Here is an 18,100-nt window from a genome sequence, read left to right on the forward strand (position 1 = left end):
AGAAAATAATTTAAAAAGCAACAGCAGAAATTCAAATAAGTAAGTCATAAATGGTAATAGCAAATTATTTCCCCTTAATGCTATTTGTTTGATCTCTTTGTTTTGGGATGTCTATGCCTGATCACCAATAGCTCATGCTAACAACTAACAGCAGTACACATAACAGCAGTTCTGTCGCTGCTATTTTTCATACTAAATTCTTCTGTGTCAATTCAGTAGCACCAATGGACCAATGGGCTGATAAAATTCACTCTATTGTTGTCAGTTCTGGACTAGCCTAGCTGTTTCAGTCAACTGTATTCTTTCCTATGATGAGTGACTCTTGACCTTGCCAATCCAGTGCTTCCTTGGTATCTAGTTTCAGGTACCTCAGCGTGCAGTGTCACTGCGCTACAAAGGTAATCTAGCAACTACAGGGGAGGCGATGGCCTAGTGGTATTATCGCTAGACTATTAACCAAGAAGCTCAGCTAATGTTCTGGGACACAGGTTCAAATCCCGCCACAGCAAATAGTGGAATTTGAATTCAATAAAAAATATCTGGAATTAAATAGTCTACTGATGACCATGAAACCATTGTCGATTGTTGGAAAAGCCATCTGGTACACGAATGTCCCTGGGGGAAGGAAATCTGCCATCCTACCTGGTCTGGCCTACATGTAGGGCCTGGGTGGGATTGTGGTCGGTGCAGACTCGATGGGCCGAATGGCCTCCTTCTGCACTGTAGGGTTTCTATGTCTATGTCTATGTGACTTTAGATCCACAGTAATGTGGTTGACTCTCAACTGTGCTCTGGCAACTAGGGATGGACAATAAATGCTGGCTAGTCAGTGATGCCCATGTCCCACGAATGAATAAGTATAAACTTGCATTCAGGAAACATAACTTGACAATGACAATGTTTAGGGTATGTCACATCAGACTTGAGGCCAGCACCTAGTGCAGTTCAGAATTTGAATTTAGTTTTAAAATTGGAAAAAATCTATAGAGACCACGAATCTGTCATAAAAGTGCAACTGTTTCATTAACATCCTCTAGATGTGACATAGTAAGCCATTTAGCTGTATTGAACTATTACAAACAAAGATTGCAGCAGTTCACAAATGGGACCCACCACTACCACCTTCCCAGGGCAACTAAAACTAGTCTTAACAGGGATTCAAATGTCCCAAGAATGAAAAATATAATTCCGCTTTTGCTTTATGGCAAGGCTTTTGCATCCACGAGCAAAATGCTAGGCTCAGTGATGACATAAAAGTCCAAAGATGTGCGGGTGAGGTTGATTGGCCATGCTAAAATTGCCCCTTCGTGTCCTGAAATGCATAGGTTAGAGGGATTAGTGGGTAAAATATGTAGGGATATGGGGGTAGGGCCTGGGTGGGATTGTGGTTGGTGTAGACTCGATGGGTCGAATGGCCTCTTTCTGTACTGTAGGGTTTCTATGATTCTATGATTCTATAACTAAGATCTAGAATGAGCAAGCGAAAATTGTAGGAGTGAACATACCATTTACTATTCTGCAACTCAGAGCCTCAGTGGCTCAACACTCTGTGCTTCTGTGCAATCTATAACATTCATTTTCAATACTCCCCCTGCCTGCCACACAGGGTGGGAGAAGGACAAGGAGCTAACATTTACAGAGCAAGCAACATAACCTCAAACTGACCCCATTGCCCCCCCCCTTTAACTGAAATCAGGCCATCGACAAGACTCCCATGAAAGGCAGGGAGCAGCCTAATTAACATACCAAAGTCACAGCCTGGGAACAACATCAGCGCTATAACTTAATGTTTTTTAATTTTTTTACTCCATCCTTTAAGTTACAAAGCCAATGCTCAGAATGGACCGGGCAAACCAAATCCATTCCTTGTTCCAAAAACCAAGTTCAAAATCCTATTGAATCCAATTCAAGGTCCCCACAAAAGAGACAAACAAGTTCCAAGCTGACATGATTGCACCCCGTCTGGGGCTTGATCCGACTGATGCTTGATCTTAGCCAAAAGGCTGAGATTAGAACAGATATTACATTTGATCTTAGCCAAAATGCACTTAAATTTAATAGTAAATGAAGAGCAGGACTCAAGCAATGGAATTCCAGGCAGCTTTAAAAAAGTTTATTTGTTAGTCTCAAGTAGACTTACATTAATACTTCAATGAAGTTACTGTGAAAATCCTCGAGCTGCAGGCTCCTCTGGAGTAAGTGGCTCTTTTACCAGTCCTTATGGTCCAAGGAGGAGCAGGAGTGTCTTCCCCTGGAAGCCTTCAGTCTCTCCAAGTCTGGATAACCAGCCTTGTCTCCCCACCCGATCAGCCCTCCTGTTCATCAGCGAGCTTATGCTCCCTTCCTGGTGACATGAGCCATTCCCATAGGATTCTTGGTTCCATTCTCTTTCAACTGGTGGTCCAGCATGTTGGCAAGGTTTTCTTAGCTGCTGGATGGAACTTGGCCCTACAATGTATAAATTATGTTCTGCCATTGGGAGACCTCTGCATCCCTGGCCTGGCAGTCTTTTCAGCTGATTCGACCTTTCCATTTCCACCTCACTTCCTTTTAAATGTTGAGACCAAAGGTGCTGACTAAATATGAGGTTACATTTAAGAATGAAGCACTTTTGCATTCCAGTTGTAAATAGGATTATATGGTGTTGGAATTGGAAAAGTGACCGCAAGAAACTACAAAAGGGTTGTGAACATAGCCCAGTCCATCACGCAAACCAGCCTCCCATCCATTAACACCGTCTACATTTCCAGCTGCCTTGCAAAAGCAGCCAGCATAATTAAGGACCTCACACATTCTGGACCTAATCTCTGCCACCTTCTTCCGTCGGGAAAAAGATACAAAAGTCTGAGGTCATGTACCAACCGACTCAAGAACAGCTTCTTCCCTGCTGCCATCAGACTTTTGAATGGACCTACCTCGCACTAAGTTGACCTTTCTCTACATCCTAGCTATGACTGTAACACTACATTCTGCACCCTCTCCTTTCCTTCTCTATGAATGGTATGCTTTGTCTGTATCGCGTGCAAGAAACAATACTTTTCACTGTATACTAATACATGTGATAATAATAAATCAAAGTTAGAGGCATGATTCTGTTCCCTTTTCTTAACCAACCCAAACCCACCATAATGTGTTACTGTACAAATATATACTTTGTCTGGTCCAATACATACAAACAAAAAATAAATTATTACTGCTGTAGAAAATTTCAAATGCAGCTGCTCATCCATTGCCTTTGTTTCACTTTCTAAGTGGGAGATGGTGGCATAAGGGTAATATCACAGGATGAGTAGTCCAGAGACTGAAGCTAATACTCTGGGGACATGGGTTCAAATCTCATCACAGAATAAAAAAAGAGAATAAAGAGGTGATCATAAACATCTGGAGGTTTGTTTGAAATTGATTGTGGGACTTTTGGGCTGTTTCAGTTCATACCATGGGCATGAAAGTGTAAATTTAAATCTACACTCTCAACATTTTCATATATCTCAGGATGTGGAAATGAACAGATCATAGTTTAAGAGTTGAGACAGGAATTAACTATCTCATTGCACAATGAACAAACTCTAATGTTTGTTAAACTTTAAACCCTGATAATGTAAAGGCTCGAACTGATCATCAGTTCATTATTCTACTCTGTTCCTTCCATCAGGGGAAATGACTGTGTAATAAGTCCTCAGAGGCAGAAGTCCCTTCACCAAAATCCCTTTATTTACAAGTCTGACAACAGCATACAGAGTGCTTTCAGTTAGCAGTCTACATTAGGAGTCCCAGAGGAACTGACACTCCTGGTTAAGTACAAAGCAAAGAGGCTCCCTGATTAGCCCATCAACTTGGCCCTTAATCAGGGAGTTCATATTCTATCAGGCCAACATCAATTGCCTGATTAAAGTCATTACAGACTGATCCTAAAACTTACCTCAATTCCTCCCTTGGCCGTGACAGAAGTTGACTTTTAAATAGACAAACCTTTGGAAATGGTGGCATGATTAAAAATATATCTATCACTGACACAGAAACAGCCCTTTTCAAACTTGCAGGCCAGTGAAGATCGAGCAAGAGGGTGGCACAAATTGGATAGCCCTTTTGAAGAGCTGTCATAGGCACGATGGGCCAAGTGGTCACCTTCTGCACAGAATAATTCAATGGCCCTGATTTAAACTCTTGCTGCCTTGCAGAAACCGGTTAGGGGGCATTCAATATGATGCTGCCGTTTCCCAATTTTGACCGACTCCACTCAGCAGATGAGCAGGAAAGCTGCAGAAAGGAAGATGGGTTTTTTTTTAGTATGCAGATTGGGTCCTGAGGACTGTGATATTAGATGGGTGCCTGAATGGGAAAACTACAACTTGCCAGGAGCTGAAATGAAGACATGAAGGGGCTCAGCAAGTCATGTTGAAAGATTTAATTTTAGATGGGGAGGGGGGGGGGCAGCTTTATCAGGCCTTCCTTCTGTGGGGCACCTTCCTTGCCCCAGGCTCCACCCTTTCCCCTCGATCACATTATCTCCTGGTGAAAGTAAAGGCGGAGCAGTTTTACAACAGCTCTATGCGCAGGAAAACACATTCGACACAAACTGTTCCACAAAGATAGTGCCCCTTTAAAAAATGCCATCATTGAGGAGCAATATCTGTGATCTAAATGCCTGTCACTCTTGGTATCAAATATGACAGTTTGATGGATTTGCTTTCTCCATGAATCCCTCTGGGGGTTCTGGTCTGCTTCATCTGAACGCTCCGCTCAGCATTATTAACCTCCACTTACCTCACTTGTTTTCATCCAAAGGGCTCATTGTCACAAGGCAAATTACATTTCATAATTTGTCACCCTACTAATGTCTGGTGACTTGTGCGGTCTCCAATCACCATGTCAATCTTCCTTCAGGTAGAAATAACCACATTTTTGGCCAATACTTGAGTTTTTAAAATCTATGGCGCGATTCTTACTGCCTGTTCACACCAGGCTCCTGCTGCAGCGAAGTTGGAGAATCTGGTGGCGAGCCAAATCTCCATTCACCACAGCAAGATGGGAAGATCCCGCTGGCGTGAATGGTCAGGAAATTCCAGCCCCAATCTTTGATTAGAGAATACCTGTTCTCTCCATAATTTCTGACACACCAATATGGTAATCTCAGAAATTCGTGTCTCAAAACAGCTCCCATGATCTTGTTAGCAGTTATTAATTACAGGGAAAACAGGCATTTCTCATTTTTTCCTGCATGTGTTTGACCATGTGGATTCGCTAAAACCACTCATTTCCCCACAGATTTTGTGCGTTGGGAGGAAGCCATGATTTATAACTTGTGTCCTTGTGATCATTACCTGGTCTTTTCAATTCATTTCAAAAATGCAAGAAAGGACTTGCATTTTAATTTTATTTCCAAAATATGGTGTGTTAAGTAAACCACTGGAGACTCTCAACCCAAAACTCCCAACTATGTAAAATACACCATAGCATGTGGCAAATTGGAATATGTAGTGATTGTGGGGTCCGTCTCTTTAAGACAGCGCAGAAGTAAAAGGTCACCTAGCTTGAGAAACCAATGGAAACTGCAAGCATGTAATCATCCCAGAGATTGGAGTCCTCGCTCACGCAGAATCATTGAGCAGCCATGTAGTAAGCATGTAAAAACTGGGGCTTTGACCCAAGGCAGCCATAGGCTGCAATTCCCGGATTTCTTTTTAATAACAAATACCTTTTGTTTCTAAGGAAGCCTGAAGGGGTCCTGATGATGCCTGAGGGGTGCCACACTTTTACAGAATGTGTGTGCTGTGAAACCAGTAATGGACAGTTAGATCTCAAATTTTAAAATGATTTATCTTGGTTGCATATAAGTTTAATTTAATCCCAACAATTTCCCAGGTCCTTTATCGTTGTGATGACAGGTTCTAACTAGCCGGAGGCATTTTGTACAGTGTATTTAATTTATATTTACCAAAACAACTGGACTCCTATCCCTTTCCTCATTACTCCTATTAATCATCAACTCAAACTAGTCTTGTTAGAAGTCGCTCACTGACTTACGTTTCTCTGTGTTTCAGAGTTGCTTAAAGCTGCTATTGTGATACTTCCAATCTTCCAGCTTTCGTCTTTATCTCTATTCATCTCCCAGACTGCAGGATCTCCAATATTGGAAAGTATCCGTAGTTTTCCGACCCTCTCTCCTACAAGCTGATACTTAAATGTCAAGCAGAAATCCTTGTTCGGAGTCAAATCACCACTGAGAAGTGTCAAGTGACCGACCTCGTTCTTAACACCAATAGATGCTGGGACTGCCATGTAGTGTCCAATGCCTTGTGAATAGAAAATTATATTGGTTAATGAAGGGAGTCAATCAAGGGTAGTAGCTGTTTTCTAAACATCCATCTATACTTGAGTCCTTCTTTATGGAAATCTAATTGAAGGCTGTAGCTCATAATTCCGACGGCCTCAAAGTTGAACACAACAGGGATGAACATGAAATAATTCAACACACGCGCGCACACACACACAGCACTGTATCATACGCAAACACGTGCACCACTATATCACACATATAGCCACCACTCTCACACTAACACACCATTCTATCGCACTCACAAATAACCACTCTAACACACAAACACAGCACACCACTCTATCACACACATACACTACTGTACCACTTACTCATACAACACAACACTCTATGACACACACACACATACACCACTCTATCAGACTAACACATTGCTCTATCACACACACAAATACATCACACTAACTCATGCACACCACTCTTCCACACACGCATGCGCACACACATATACACACTCTCTTTTGGAAGAAGGAAAGACAGGGGTGTGGGAGGGGGAAAATAAAATAGCCTTCCATCACTTACATACCTTTTGAATCAAAACAATGTACAAAGAAGTTCCTCTTCATCTTCCTCCTGTGTTTTATTTTTAATTCTTTAAATCTTAGCAGTAACTTTAAGATATAGCAACCAAGGTATCATCATTGATATTGTAGGGCAATATCGGGGATCGTGTCTTTTATATTTTAATTTATATGTCCGTTTATATGTTATTTAATTTCAGTATAATACATGCAGGGCTACATAGAGCAAGCCCAGAGGGCCGGGCCTCACCAGAGGGAAGGAAAGGGTAAATGCAGACAGCTAGAGGCCTGCTCTGCCAATAGATACCAATTAAAGCATGCTATCAATTTCTGATGTGCAGGAGATTACTCGAATTATCACCACAATGGAAGAACTGGCATTAAGACAGCCAGGCTCCATATAGTCTAGGGAGGGTATAGTCTTCCATAAACCACGATCATCTAGCAGAGGGGGAGAACGATCAACTCATCAGTGCAAATCGGTTGGGCAAGTACAACGCTTTGACATTATAAGCGGGTAAACGGAACTGCCCAAGAAACTGATTAACAAAGTTGTACTGAACAATGCAGTCAGCATAATGAGATTAAAAGAGCCATTTTGTATCCAACTCAAGGAATTAATATGCTAATGTAAACCTTCGTGACTCAAAGTATATTAACCTGTACAAATCTACCAGGGGCAGAGAGGACTTGCAGGCAACCTGAGGTTTCAGGCCCGAGTTCAGCTCTCCCTCATGCATGTGGAATAAAAGCTTTCCTTGAAGTTCGACATGGTCTCCAAGGCTCGACTCGGTTTATTTCCCTCCTACAACTGGTATTAACTTAACTGTTTCTCTGGGGTAAATAGTAATTAATGGAAGTATAATTAATGATAAAATAACTGCCTTAATTTCTAGATTTATGTCAATGACACAATGATTAAAAAACATGAAAAACTGGCTACATGGGGTGGCACAGTGGCACAGTGGTTAGCACTGCTGCCTCACAGCACCAGGGACCCGGGTTCGATTCCTGGTTTGGGTCACTGTCTGTGTGGAGTCTGCACATTCTTCCCGTGTCTGTGTGGGTTTCCTCCCACAGTCCGAAAGATGTGCTGGTTAGGTGCACTGGCCGTGCTAAATTCTCCCTCAGTGTACCTGAACAGGCGCCGGAGCGTGGCGACTGGGGGATTTTCACAGTTAACTTCATTGCAGTGTTAACGTAAGCCTACTTCTAACACTAATAAATAAACTTTAACTTTAAAACTTTAAACTTTAAACATGTTGAAAAATGGAGTTCTTCCTTAAAAATATATTTCTTTCCACTAAGATCTACCTTAAATGAAAAATAATTACCAATATGAAAAATAATTACCAATATGCTGATCAGTAACTTTCCAGTCAAAATCATCCTCTGTGTCCTGTATCCATTCACAAACTCCTTGATTAAAACTGCAGTCCACAGAAAAATCTAAAATGAAGTATAGAGACTTTATTTTTTAACCAGTATCAACTGACATTTTTAACTAAAAGTCCTTTCCAATAGGACTTTTTGATAACAGTTGCTGAAATGACTTCTTTACATGTTCACATTTTAAAATTCCCCTACTAGTTTTGGCTCCTGTGCCACACGTTTTCATTCTTCAAATAGTGCAGTCAACCTGCTGAAAGGTTGGTCCAATTATCACTGCAGAGAGATGCCCATTAGCAGTACAGGCTCAGGTAATCTTTCCACTGTTTCTCTATTGTGTCAATTTTTTGAGGTCAGTGCTCCTCTGAACTTTCCTGTTGCTTTTCCCCTGAGCCCCAAATACCCCAACCAATTGGCTCTCCCATATCTCCCACTGTGTAGAATGAATGTTTGTCACGGAACCTCCTCCTCTAATATATGTTCTTAGCCAAGACTCAGTTTCTTTACTCATACAATCTTAAAGAATTTGTAAAATTCAAGATGAACTTTGGAATGTAAAGGAAAATTGTGCAGTGTGTATAATGCAGCCAATTTGCCATTGCCCGAATTGCACCCTCAAGTCTTGTACCTCCTAATTGCTATTTCTTATTTTACCTCATTTTCTGTATTAAATTTTGGTGGTGCTTTGCACCATAAGAACCTTGACCTTCTTTATTCTTTCATGAGATATGGGCGTCTCCGGTAAAGCCAGCATTTATTGCCTACCCCAAACTGTCGTTGAACTGAGGGTGGTTAAGAGTCAACCATGTTGCTGTGGGTCTGGAACCACATGTAAACCAGACCAGATAATGATAGCAGATTTCCCTCTCTAAGGGACATTAATGAGCCAGATGGGTTTTTACAGCAATCGATGATAGTTGTCATGGTCACCATTACTGAGATTAGCTTTATATTCTGGATTTATTAATTGAATTTAAATACCACCAGCTGCTGTGGTGGGATTTGAACCCATGTCCCCACAGCATTAGGACGGCATGGTGACATAATGGTTAGCACTGCTACCTCACAGTGCCAGGGACCCGGGTTCAATTCTGGCCTTGGGTGAATGACTGTGTGGAGTTTGCACATTCTCCCCGTGTCTGCGTGGGTTTCCTCTGGGTGCTCCAGTTTCCTCCCACAGTCCAAGATGTGCAGGTTAGATTGATTGGCCATGATAAATTGCCCCCTTAGTGTCCAAAGATGTGTAGTTTAGGGAGATTAGTGGGATAAATATGAAGGGTTATGGGTATAGGGCAGGGGTGGGCCTAGGTAAGATGCTCTCTCAGAGAGTCGGCACAGACTCGATGGGCCAAATGGCCTCCTTCTACATTGTAGGGATCCTATGATTAGCCTGGGTCTCTGGACTACTAGTCCAGTAACCATACGTTCTGGAAAATAAAGTTAGTTTGGAATTGCCTCTTCCTCCTTGTGGAGGAACATGGTTGCCCCTTCGCCCAGATAATTTAGTAAAGGCTAGGATTTCATAGGCAGAGATGAACTTTCTGTCACTTAGATTCATAAACATTTACAGCACAGAAGGAGGCCTTTTGGCCCATCATGTTCATACCGGTTAATAAAGATTTGACTATATTAGTCCCACTTTCCAGCACTTGGCCCAAAGCCCTGGAGGTTATGCAGTGCAAGTGAATATCTAAATACTTTGTAAATATTATGAGAGTTTTGACTCAACCACTCTTTCAGGCATTGAGTTTCAGACTTCCATCACCCTCTGGGTAAAAACGTTTCTCCTCAACTCCCATCTTAACCTCTACCTTTAACCTTAAATCTATGCCCCCTGGTTATTGACCTCGCTAATAATAGAAAAAGTGTCTTCTAATTCACCCTATCTATGCTTCTCAAAATCGGATACACCTCGATCAGGTCCCTTCTCAACCTTTGTCACTCTTGAGCAACATGTTTGTACCCCAGCGAGTTGGATCAATAGACTACTAAATAAAGCTAATTTTGGGTAACTGTGTTCTCATCATTTCTGGAGGCACATCTGGAAATGTTGACTTATATAAAAATTGCAGAGTTATGCATCTCAAAGGAGTACCAGCTTTATGGAAAAGAGTGACAAATGTTTTTATGTGGGAAAGGAATTGATTTTGAGTAGCCATGCCTTTTCTTTTAATCACACATTATATTGCATTGATGTGCCATTGCATTTCAATACAACACATGTAACTGTACTGATTATTTGGTAAACCTCATATCTGATTGCAAACATTTTCTTGCCATGAAAACACTAAGGTTCATTTTTTAACTTGGCAAATTGGTGTTAGCAGAGTGGTAACGGCCTCAAAATAGGGTGGGTCAACTTACCGCACATAACCCTAAAATTCCCACCTGTTCTAGGCTCCTTTAATATGCAAATTGGAGTTCTATGATGTACACAGCGCTCTGTTGTTTTAGGAAATAAATAATTGGAGCACTTGTCGCTGTTTCACTTGCATTGTTATAAAAAGAAGTTCCAAGAAGTTTAGTTTTAATTATTCTTCTCAGGCCCAAATAAATAATCTGGCCTACTGCCATCCCGGGCCTTACCCACTGTGATTGTCACTTACTTTCCCCACTCCCCTTCCCTCTCCAGACTGACCTTGCAGCCAGTTTGGGTGGCACCATTCTGAATTCAACAAACATTTAGGGGCCTTTGGCTAAAATCAATGGTGGGATTTTCCACCGCCCACCCACTACTATTCCATGCAAGATGGGTGATATCTGCCCCAAGTGTCAGATCAAGCCCAAGATGGGGTGCAATGCCTTCTCTTGTCAGCTTGGATCTTGTTTGTCTCTTTTGTGGGGACCATGAATTGGATTCAATTGGAATTTGAATTTGATTTTGGAGCAAGCAGGGAATGGATTTGTGTTTGCCTGGTCCATTCTGAGCATTGGCTTTACAATGTTAAGGATGGAGTAAAAAAAAACTCGATGGGAAGCTCAATCTGCTGGCACCATTTATATGAAACCCAGGTCTCTTATCCTGTGCACTGCATTGGTCACCCTCTCACAATCTAAAATTGAATCCTCCAATGGGCGATGCTTTCAATTTTAATGGGGAGGGTGATGTTATGATGGAAAGGAATATTGAGCAGGCCCTGTAATGGGCAGCTGGACTGATATTGCCCATCTTGCACCCTTACCGCAGTTGAGAAGTTCTGGCAAGTATCCCTCTAGAACCAGTAAGACCTGTGGTGACAGGAAGCTACAGTACTGACAGTGTCTGCTTTCAGAATTTCAAAAACAGAAGCAAATGACCACCTTACCTTCATTAAGCGGTTCTTGTACCGCGATTTCTTTCTGACCCAGAACTGGACTAAATACTGCAGCTTCATTGCGTCTGGAAACTGAAACAATTGGGAATAAAAGTAATATCCTGTAAGAATTGGTGAAATATTTCAATGTGCATAACCTTAAGTGAATTCTTACTAAATTATTAGTAGTTATTGTACAATTCTGTGTGGTGGGTCTTGGCTTACCCTGGCAATCGCCCACTTGTTCAGCTCAATCAGAGGACAATACTGAGTCAATGGCAGGTCCTTTCCACAGGGAGGTACAATCAAAGGAGAATATTAGCACCTCCGAGCAGTGAACTAAATTAGGTTTGTTGGTGTTGCAATTATGTTACTAGACTTGTAATCGGGAAGCTCAGACTAATAATTCAGAGGGCACAAATTCAAATTTCCAAAGGCACTTTAAGAAATTGAATTTAAGCTTTTAAAAATCTGGATATAATAGGCTGGAATCAGTAAAAAGTGACCATGAAGCTGTTAAACTGTTTAAAGAGGCCCAATTGTTTCACTTATGTTATTTAGGGACCGGAAGCCTTCTACGTGGAGTAAAGTTCTTAAGCCTGAGTTATATTAAGACCTCTTTCCTAGCATAAAGTGCAGGAAAATAGACCAAGATACATAAGGATCATGGAAAATTATGCCAGATTTAAAACATTTGCTGTAGTTAAAATGTTAAATCCTTGTTGAAACTTCAAATTGCTTGCGTCAAGTTAAAAGAGCAGATGTGCTAGACACTCTCTGAGTTAAGAGACCACAGCTCGAGAGAAGAGAAAGTTGAACATGGTGAATATGGAGAATCGTGTGAGATCATGTTCAGGCTAATACAGTTAACATGGAGTGTTAATAATTGGTCGAGAAAGTTATGTTCAGGGCATGACCACCATGGGGATGCACATGATTTGCCACTGGAAGGGTTTAAATGGATAAGAGCCAGGATAAAAGAGACCTCCCCTGATTGAGCCCATGTGGTGGAGAAGAGTCAGAAATGAGAAAGCAAGCGATGAGAGAGAAAGAGAAAGAAGCCTGAAGACCAAAGTGCCAAGGGAAGATTTACACTCTTCCCTCCAGCCTTAATATAGGTAGGATAGCCCACGTTAGTCTGTAAATCACTACCCAACTTTAGAAAATTACATCAATTTGGCTTATATATGACTGGTCACATCTGGCCACACTTGACTTGTCTGCCAAGTTTTACTGTTCAGGGAGGAGACAAAACAAATGCCTTCTGACTATAGTACTGGGGGGGCAGCAGCATCTGTGGATCTCCACCCCAGTCAATGTGTCCCATGAGAAAACTGAGGGAAACTGGGGGAATTGAGCACTGGGAAGAAAGAGATACTCTGCCTCTTCACAGGGTCATTTGTTTTGCACTATAATGTCATGAACCTTAATGATACACCGCATGGTGATTAGCTCTACACAACAATGGTACAGTTATTTCAGAACTGATCGTAAACCATTAAATTGAAGTAATTTTATTCGACATCCTACTGACCAGATCCTCCTTCAATGTAGGAACTAACTGTTAGCACCACCAAGAAACTCACTGCAGAATGCGGACAAATGTATAAGCCCTTTCAGTATAATGTATATCTCTTTTTATTCATCCTAGGGATGTGAGCATCACCAGCACGGCTGGCATTTTTTGCTCATCCCTTGTTGACTTGAGAAGCCAATGGTCCTTTATTTGATGGAACAGTTTGACTTGTTGAGCCACTTCGGAGGGAAGTTGAGCCAACCACATTGATCTGTGGTTTGAGTCACATCGTGTCAAGGTTAAGAGTAAGGACAACAGGTACCTGAGGTTACAAAATCAAGACTAAATGGTTTGCTGATGAACTTCGCTTCCTTCCCAATGCTGATGATCCTTGCTAATGCCCAGCTTTTTATTTCTAGATTTAAGGAAGAACTGAATTCAAATTTTGAAACTGCTACGGTGGCATTTTAACTCATAAATTATTAGCCCAGGATTATTCATCCAGTAACATTACATTATTGCTCTCAGGACTTACTGCTGCACTCTTTATCCTAATTACTGAGACAAATTCCTACATGTTGCCTCTGCCAATCACAACCCTCACCTTGGCAGAGGTACTGTTGAGTAAATGTGCTGCTGCTGCTCTTTCCAGGAGTGCTGAGAATGACCTGGACAGATGTTCCCAGTGAAAATCCTTATATTGCTGGGGACAGGTAAAAATGCTGCCACCATCTCTGGCCATTGCTGGCGCATGGAGATCTCCCACAACAAGCAGGGGTAGCAATCGCAACTCTCATTGCATTTATTCATGCATAGTTACCTGTCGCTCATTCAACACAAGTGCATGGTGAAAATGTAAAGTTTGTAAAAAGAAAGATTTAAAAATGATTTAGTCTTGATTTTGTAACCTCAGATGCCTGCATGCTTAATCACAGTACTTGTCCTTCTTTGAATCATATACAGCAGCGGATTAACCATTAGGCTGAGTAGGCTTAAGCCTAGGGGCTCGGAAGGGAGGGGGGCCCGAGAGCAAAAAAAATCACTAACTGTTCAGATGAGCGTTCATTTTCAGCACTGAAGAGGATCAAAATCTATTTGCGCTCAACAATGAGCGAAGAGAAACTTAGTCATCTGGCACTCATGCACATTGAATCAGACATGCTTCGATCTGTTGATTTACATGCTGTTATCGACACTTTTGTAAACGAAACAACACGGAAGCTTTTTAAAGTACAAATATCAAGAAAATGAAAAATAAATGAATAAAAGGGCTGTAATTGATTCATATAACTTTATGATATTATACATGTAGTACATTATACATAGTACAACAATATAATTTATCTAACGTCACTTAACGTCACTTTATTCTATTCAACGAAGGGTGGGGCAGGAGGCAAGGTCAGGGGGCCTAACTAAAGCTCAGCCTAGGGGTCCGGGTGGTAGTTAATCCGCCACTGATCATATTTTACAAGACTGCACAAGGGGTCATCTCTCGGGATGTTCAATTTATATAAATCTATTAAAATCATTTTCCACTTCGTTCCCTCTGTGCTCACGAAGTAATGTTCCACTTACAGAAAACTTACTTGGTGACATGGGTGTAAACTTTCAATTAATGTCTGAAACTAGAGAGAGATCTCCCTAAAGAGAAATGAGGTAATGAAACAGGTTTATAAAATTATGAATGTGAAAGGAGTCCCTGAATAATACATTCCTAAATGATTTCAGAAAATGACTAAGCTAGGCTTTCCTTTGGAGGCTGTCTGCTTTGGATTTGTGTGGATGGTTGTTACTTCTGTCTCAGTGAATGGAAGAATTGTGGCTGAGAAATTTTCACACTCGATTTTTCCTCAGGTTAAGAGGCTGGGATTTTCATTTTTTGGCTAAGTGTCAGCTTGGTGGGAAAAGCGGTGTGTAGCCCACTGGCTCCCCAATCATAAAAAAAACAAGGATCCCCCACACGGACACAGAGACATTCCTCATGTGCACAGGGAACCGCTTCCGTATGGATCTCCAGTTTGGTGGTCAATACCAAGAATTTAGGCCCCAGGACCTGAATGCAGTGCTGCAAGTTTCATGATCTCATACAGTTGCTCAAAGTTGGTGAATGCATCATGTAAAGTGTGGCCATTGCTCTGGTTTTATACCAGACAGTCTGGTTTTTAGCCAATCTGGCCCGGTAATTTATTTAGCTGCCTTTCTCGCCCACAGTGAATGGAGACGGGGAATTCCGGCCATTGATATCAGGGTCCAATTGCTATTTTAACCAGTGACCTGAGAAGGGAAGCCATCATGGCTTCCCCTCCAGGTGAACACAGCAGGAAGGGGCTCAAACAGGTACATTTCTCTTGCTTTCTTTGTGTGGCCAGGACAGGAAAAAATGCACCACAGGGCACCACAATGCTAAGTTAGGTGATCTGTATGCCAGGAAAACCAACCATATTCTTAAACATAAGATTCTTCCGAAACCCTCTCCCTGCCACTTAGTTGAGCATCTTCAACTGGTGCATTGGCCCTGGCTGCTTCCTTCCTGCTGCTCAAACTACTATCAGTCTTCAGCCAGCACAGTAAATTGGCGATATGGGGGGAATATATCTGAGGCCTGAGAATTAAACTCTCCTGAGCCTCATGCTGCTGAAGTCTAGAGAGACGAGTGGTTTGCTCGTTACCTCAGGCCTTGCCTGCTTGATTCTTGCTCTGGGTTAAAATGGAGCCTCACATCAACTTTTAAGGATAGGTTTGATAGATAGTTGAAGGAAAGAGGCATAAAGAGAAATGGAGAGGGAACAGGGCGGGACATGGGATTCAGACTACAGCTTGTGTGGACAAGCACTGACTGGTTGTGCTAAGCTTTGCAATTCTATGTAATCCTCAACCAGAGGCAGCTGGATCAGAAAGGAACCTATTGATATTATGTAAAGGGAGAAAGACTCAGAAAAAAGGAAAAGCGATTTGCAATTATATAGTGCCTTTCATGACTTCAGGAAGTCCCAAATCACAGAGGGCAATCTCTGCTGCTTATGTAAGACATGGTTGCCAATTTACATATTGATTTATTACATGTATATTGCTCTGTGTCACCACATGTCCACTCTGCCATGTATGGAGCTGACAAGGATTCCACTTCATAGAATCCCTACAGTTCAGAAGAAGCCATTTGGCCCATCGAGTCGGCACTGACTCTCTAACAGAGTTGCCGTTGGCCTCGGGCAGGATCTTACGAGCCCCGGGTGGACGAGATGGTAAAATTCCAGCAAGTATCTTCTCCCTGTAACCTCGCACATTTACCATAGCTAATCCGTCTAACCAACACATCCTGGGACACTAAAGGGTAATTTAACATTGCCAATTTGCCTAACCTGCACATCTTTGGACTATGGGAGGAATCCGGACACCCGGAGGAAACCCACACAGACACGGGGAGAATGTGCAAACTCTACACAGACACTCACCCAACGCCAGAATTAAACCCGTGTCCATGGAGCTGTAAGGCAACAGTGCTGCCCCTTCCTCAAGAGCCAGCTGTCGTTTGACCAATAGGCAGCACATCCTGCAGCTGAATGCCTGCTATCCTGGCAGATTCATGTTATACTAATTCTTTAAGAAGTTTAACAACACCAGGTTAAAGTCCAACAGGTTTATTTGGTAGCAAAAGCCACACAAGCTTTCGGAGCTCTAAGCCCCTTCTTCAGGTCACCTGAAGAGCTCCGAAAGCTTGTGTGGCTTTTGCTACCAAATAAACCTGTTGGACTTTAACCTGGTGTTGTTAAACTTCTTACTGTGTTTACCCCAGTCCAACGCCGGCATCTCCACATCATGACTACTAATTCTGTGCCAGACAGCGGAGCCAGCTGTATTTAAATCAGTAGGTTAAACCCAAAGCATGGCTCCTGGGATGACAATGGCTATCTACTGACAACATCAGATTCTCAACCCAAGGACATGTGTACAGCATGCTTACGTTAAGAACCACATTGCATCAAGACAAGAGAGAGAGCAGACCATTGGTGTGCTGAAGCAATGATTCTGTGCCTTGGGCCACTCTGGAGGAGATCTCCCGTATGGATACGACAATATTGCATAAGGAAATTCATCATGGGTCAAGATGGAAAAAATTGTAAGGAAGTGAGAGATGATATGGGGGAGGGGGAAGGAAAGAATTGATGAAAGCCAACGACTGTGTCCATGTGGGAAAGGCATGAACACAGGCTGCTGATGGTGCTTCACTGAGAGAAGTGTGCTAAGGAATAAAATACCGGGCATCCAATACTGACATTGGCCATATTAGGCTAAAAACCGGATTGTCTGGTATAAAACCAGAGCAATGGTCACACTATACATGATGCATTCACTGACTTTGAGCAATTGTATGACATCATGAAACTTCCAGAACTGCATCCAGGTCCTGGGGTATTGATCAACTATCTGTTCCCACTGCCTTCCCAGCACAGGTTTGGAGGACTTGCTGTTCCTGCAACAATGGATATCCCTCTTCTTTTCCGCCCCCTTCACTAAGACTCCCAGTGCAATGTTGGTGCCCACTTTCCACCCCATAGTCAGCCATTTAAAAAAAAATTCATTTATGGGACATAGACGTCACTGGCTGGCCAGCATTTATTGCCCATCCTAGTTGCCCTTGAACTGAATGGCTTGCTAGGCCATTTCAGAGGGCAATTGAGAGTCAACCGCATTGCTGTGGCTCTGGAGCCGCATATAAGCCAGACAAGGTAGGAACGGCAGATTTCTTTCCCTAAAGGACATTAATGAACCAGATGGGTTTTTCCGACAATTGACAACAATTTCATGGTCATTAATAGATTCTTAATTCCAGATTTATTTTTATGGAATTCAAATTCCACCATCTGCCGTGGTGGGGTTCCAACCCGGGTCCCCAGAACATTAGCTGAGTTTCTGGATTAATAGTCGAACAATAATACCACTCGGCCATCACCTCCCTTTGTTGCACAACACACTATAGTACTCCCATTGTTCTCAGTATCTCGAGCAGGCATAATGCATCTCCCTTTGAAAAAGTACAGGT

The 18,100-nt window shown here is 42.2% G+C and overlaps 1 protein-coding gene across 1 annotated transcript in view; it reads right to left on the minus strand.

The window, feature by feature from the left end:
• egfl6 (EGF-like-domain, multiple 6) overlaps positions 1-18,100 on the minus strand; it is an 81,727-nt gene that overhangs the window by 1,570 nt on the left and 62,057 nt on the right. Inside the window, exons 10-12 of the mRNA XM_078232426.1 lie at positions 11,553-11,633; positions 8,212-8,307; positions 6,025-6,293 (exon numbers count right to left, since the gene is read on the minus strand). Coding sequence (XP_078088552.1) covers positions 6,025-6,293; positions 8,212-8,307; positions 11,553-11,633 — 446 coding nt within the window. The remainder of the gene's footprint in view (positions 1-6,024; positions 6,294-8,211; positions 8,308-11,552; positions 11,634-18,100) is intronic.

Source organism: Mustelus asterias, chromosome 17 (genome assembly GCF_964213995.1).
Source record: "Mustelus asterias chromosome 17, sMusAst1.hap1.1, whole genome shotgun sequence".
In the NCBI taxonomy this organism is placed as follows: domain Eukaryota; kingdom Metazoa; phylum Chordata; class Chondrichthyes; order Carcharhiniformes; family Triakidae; genus Mustelus; species Mustelus asterias.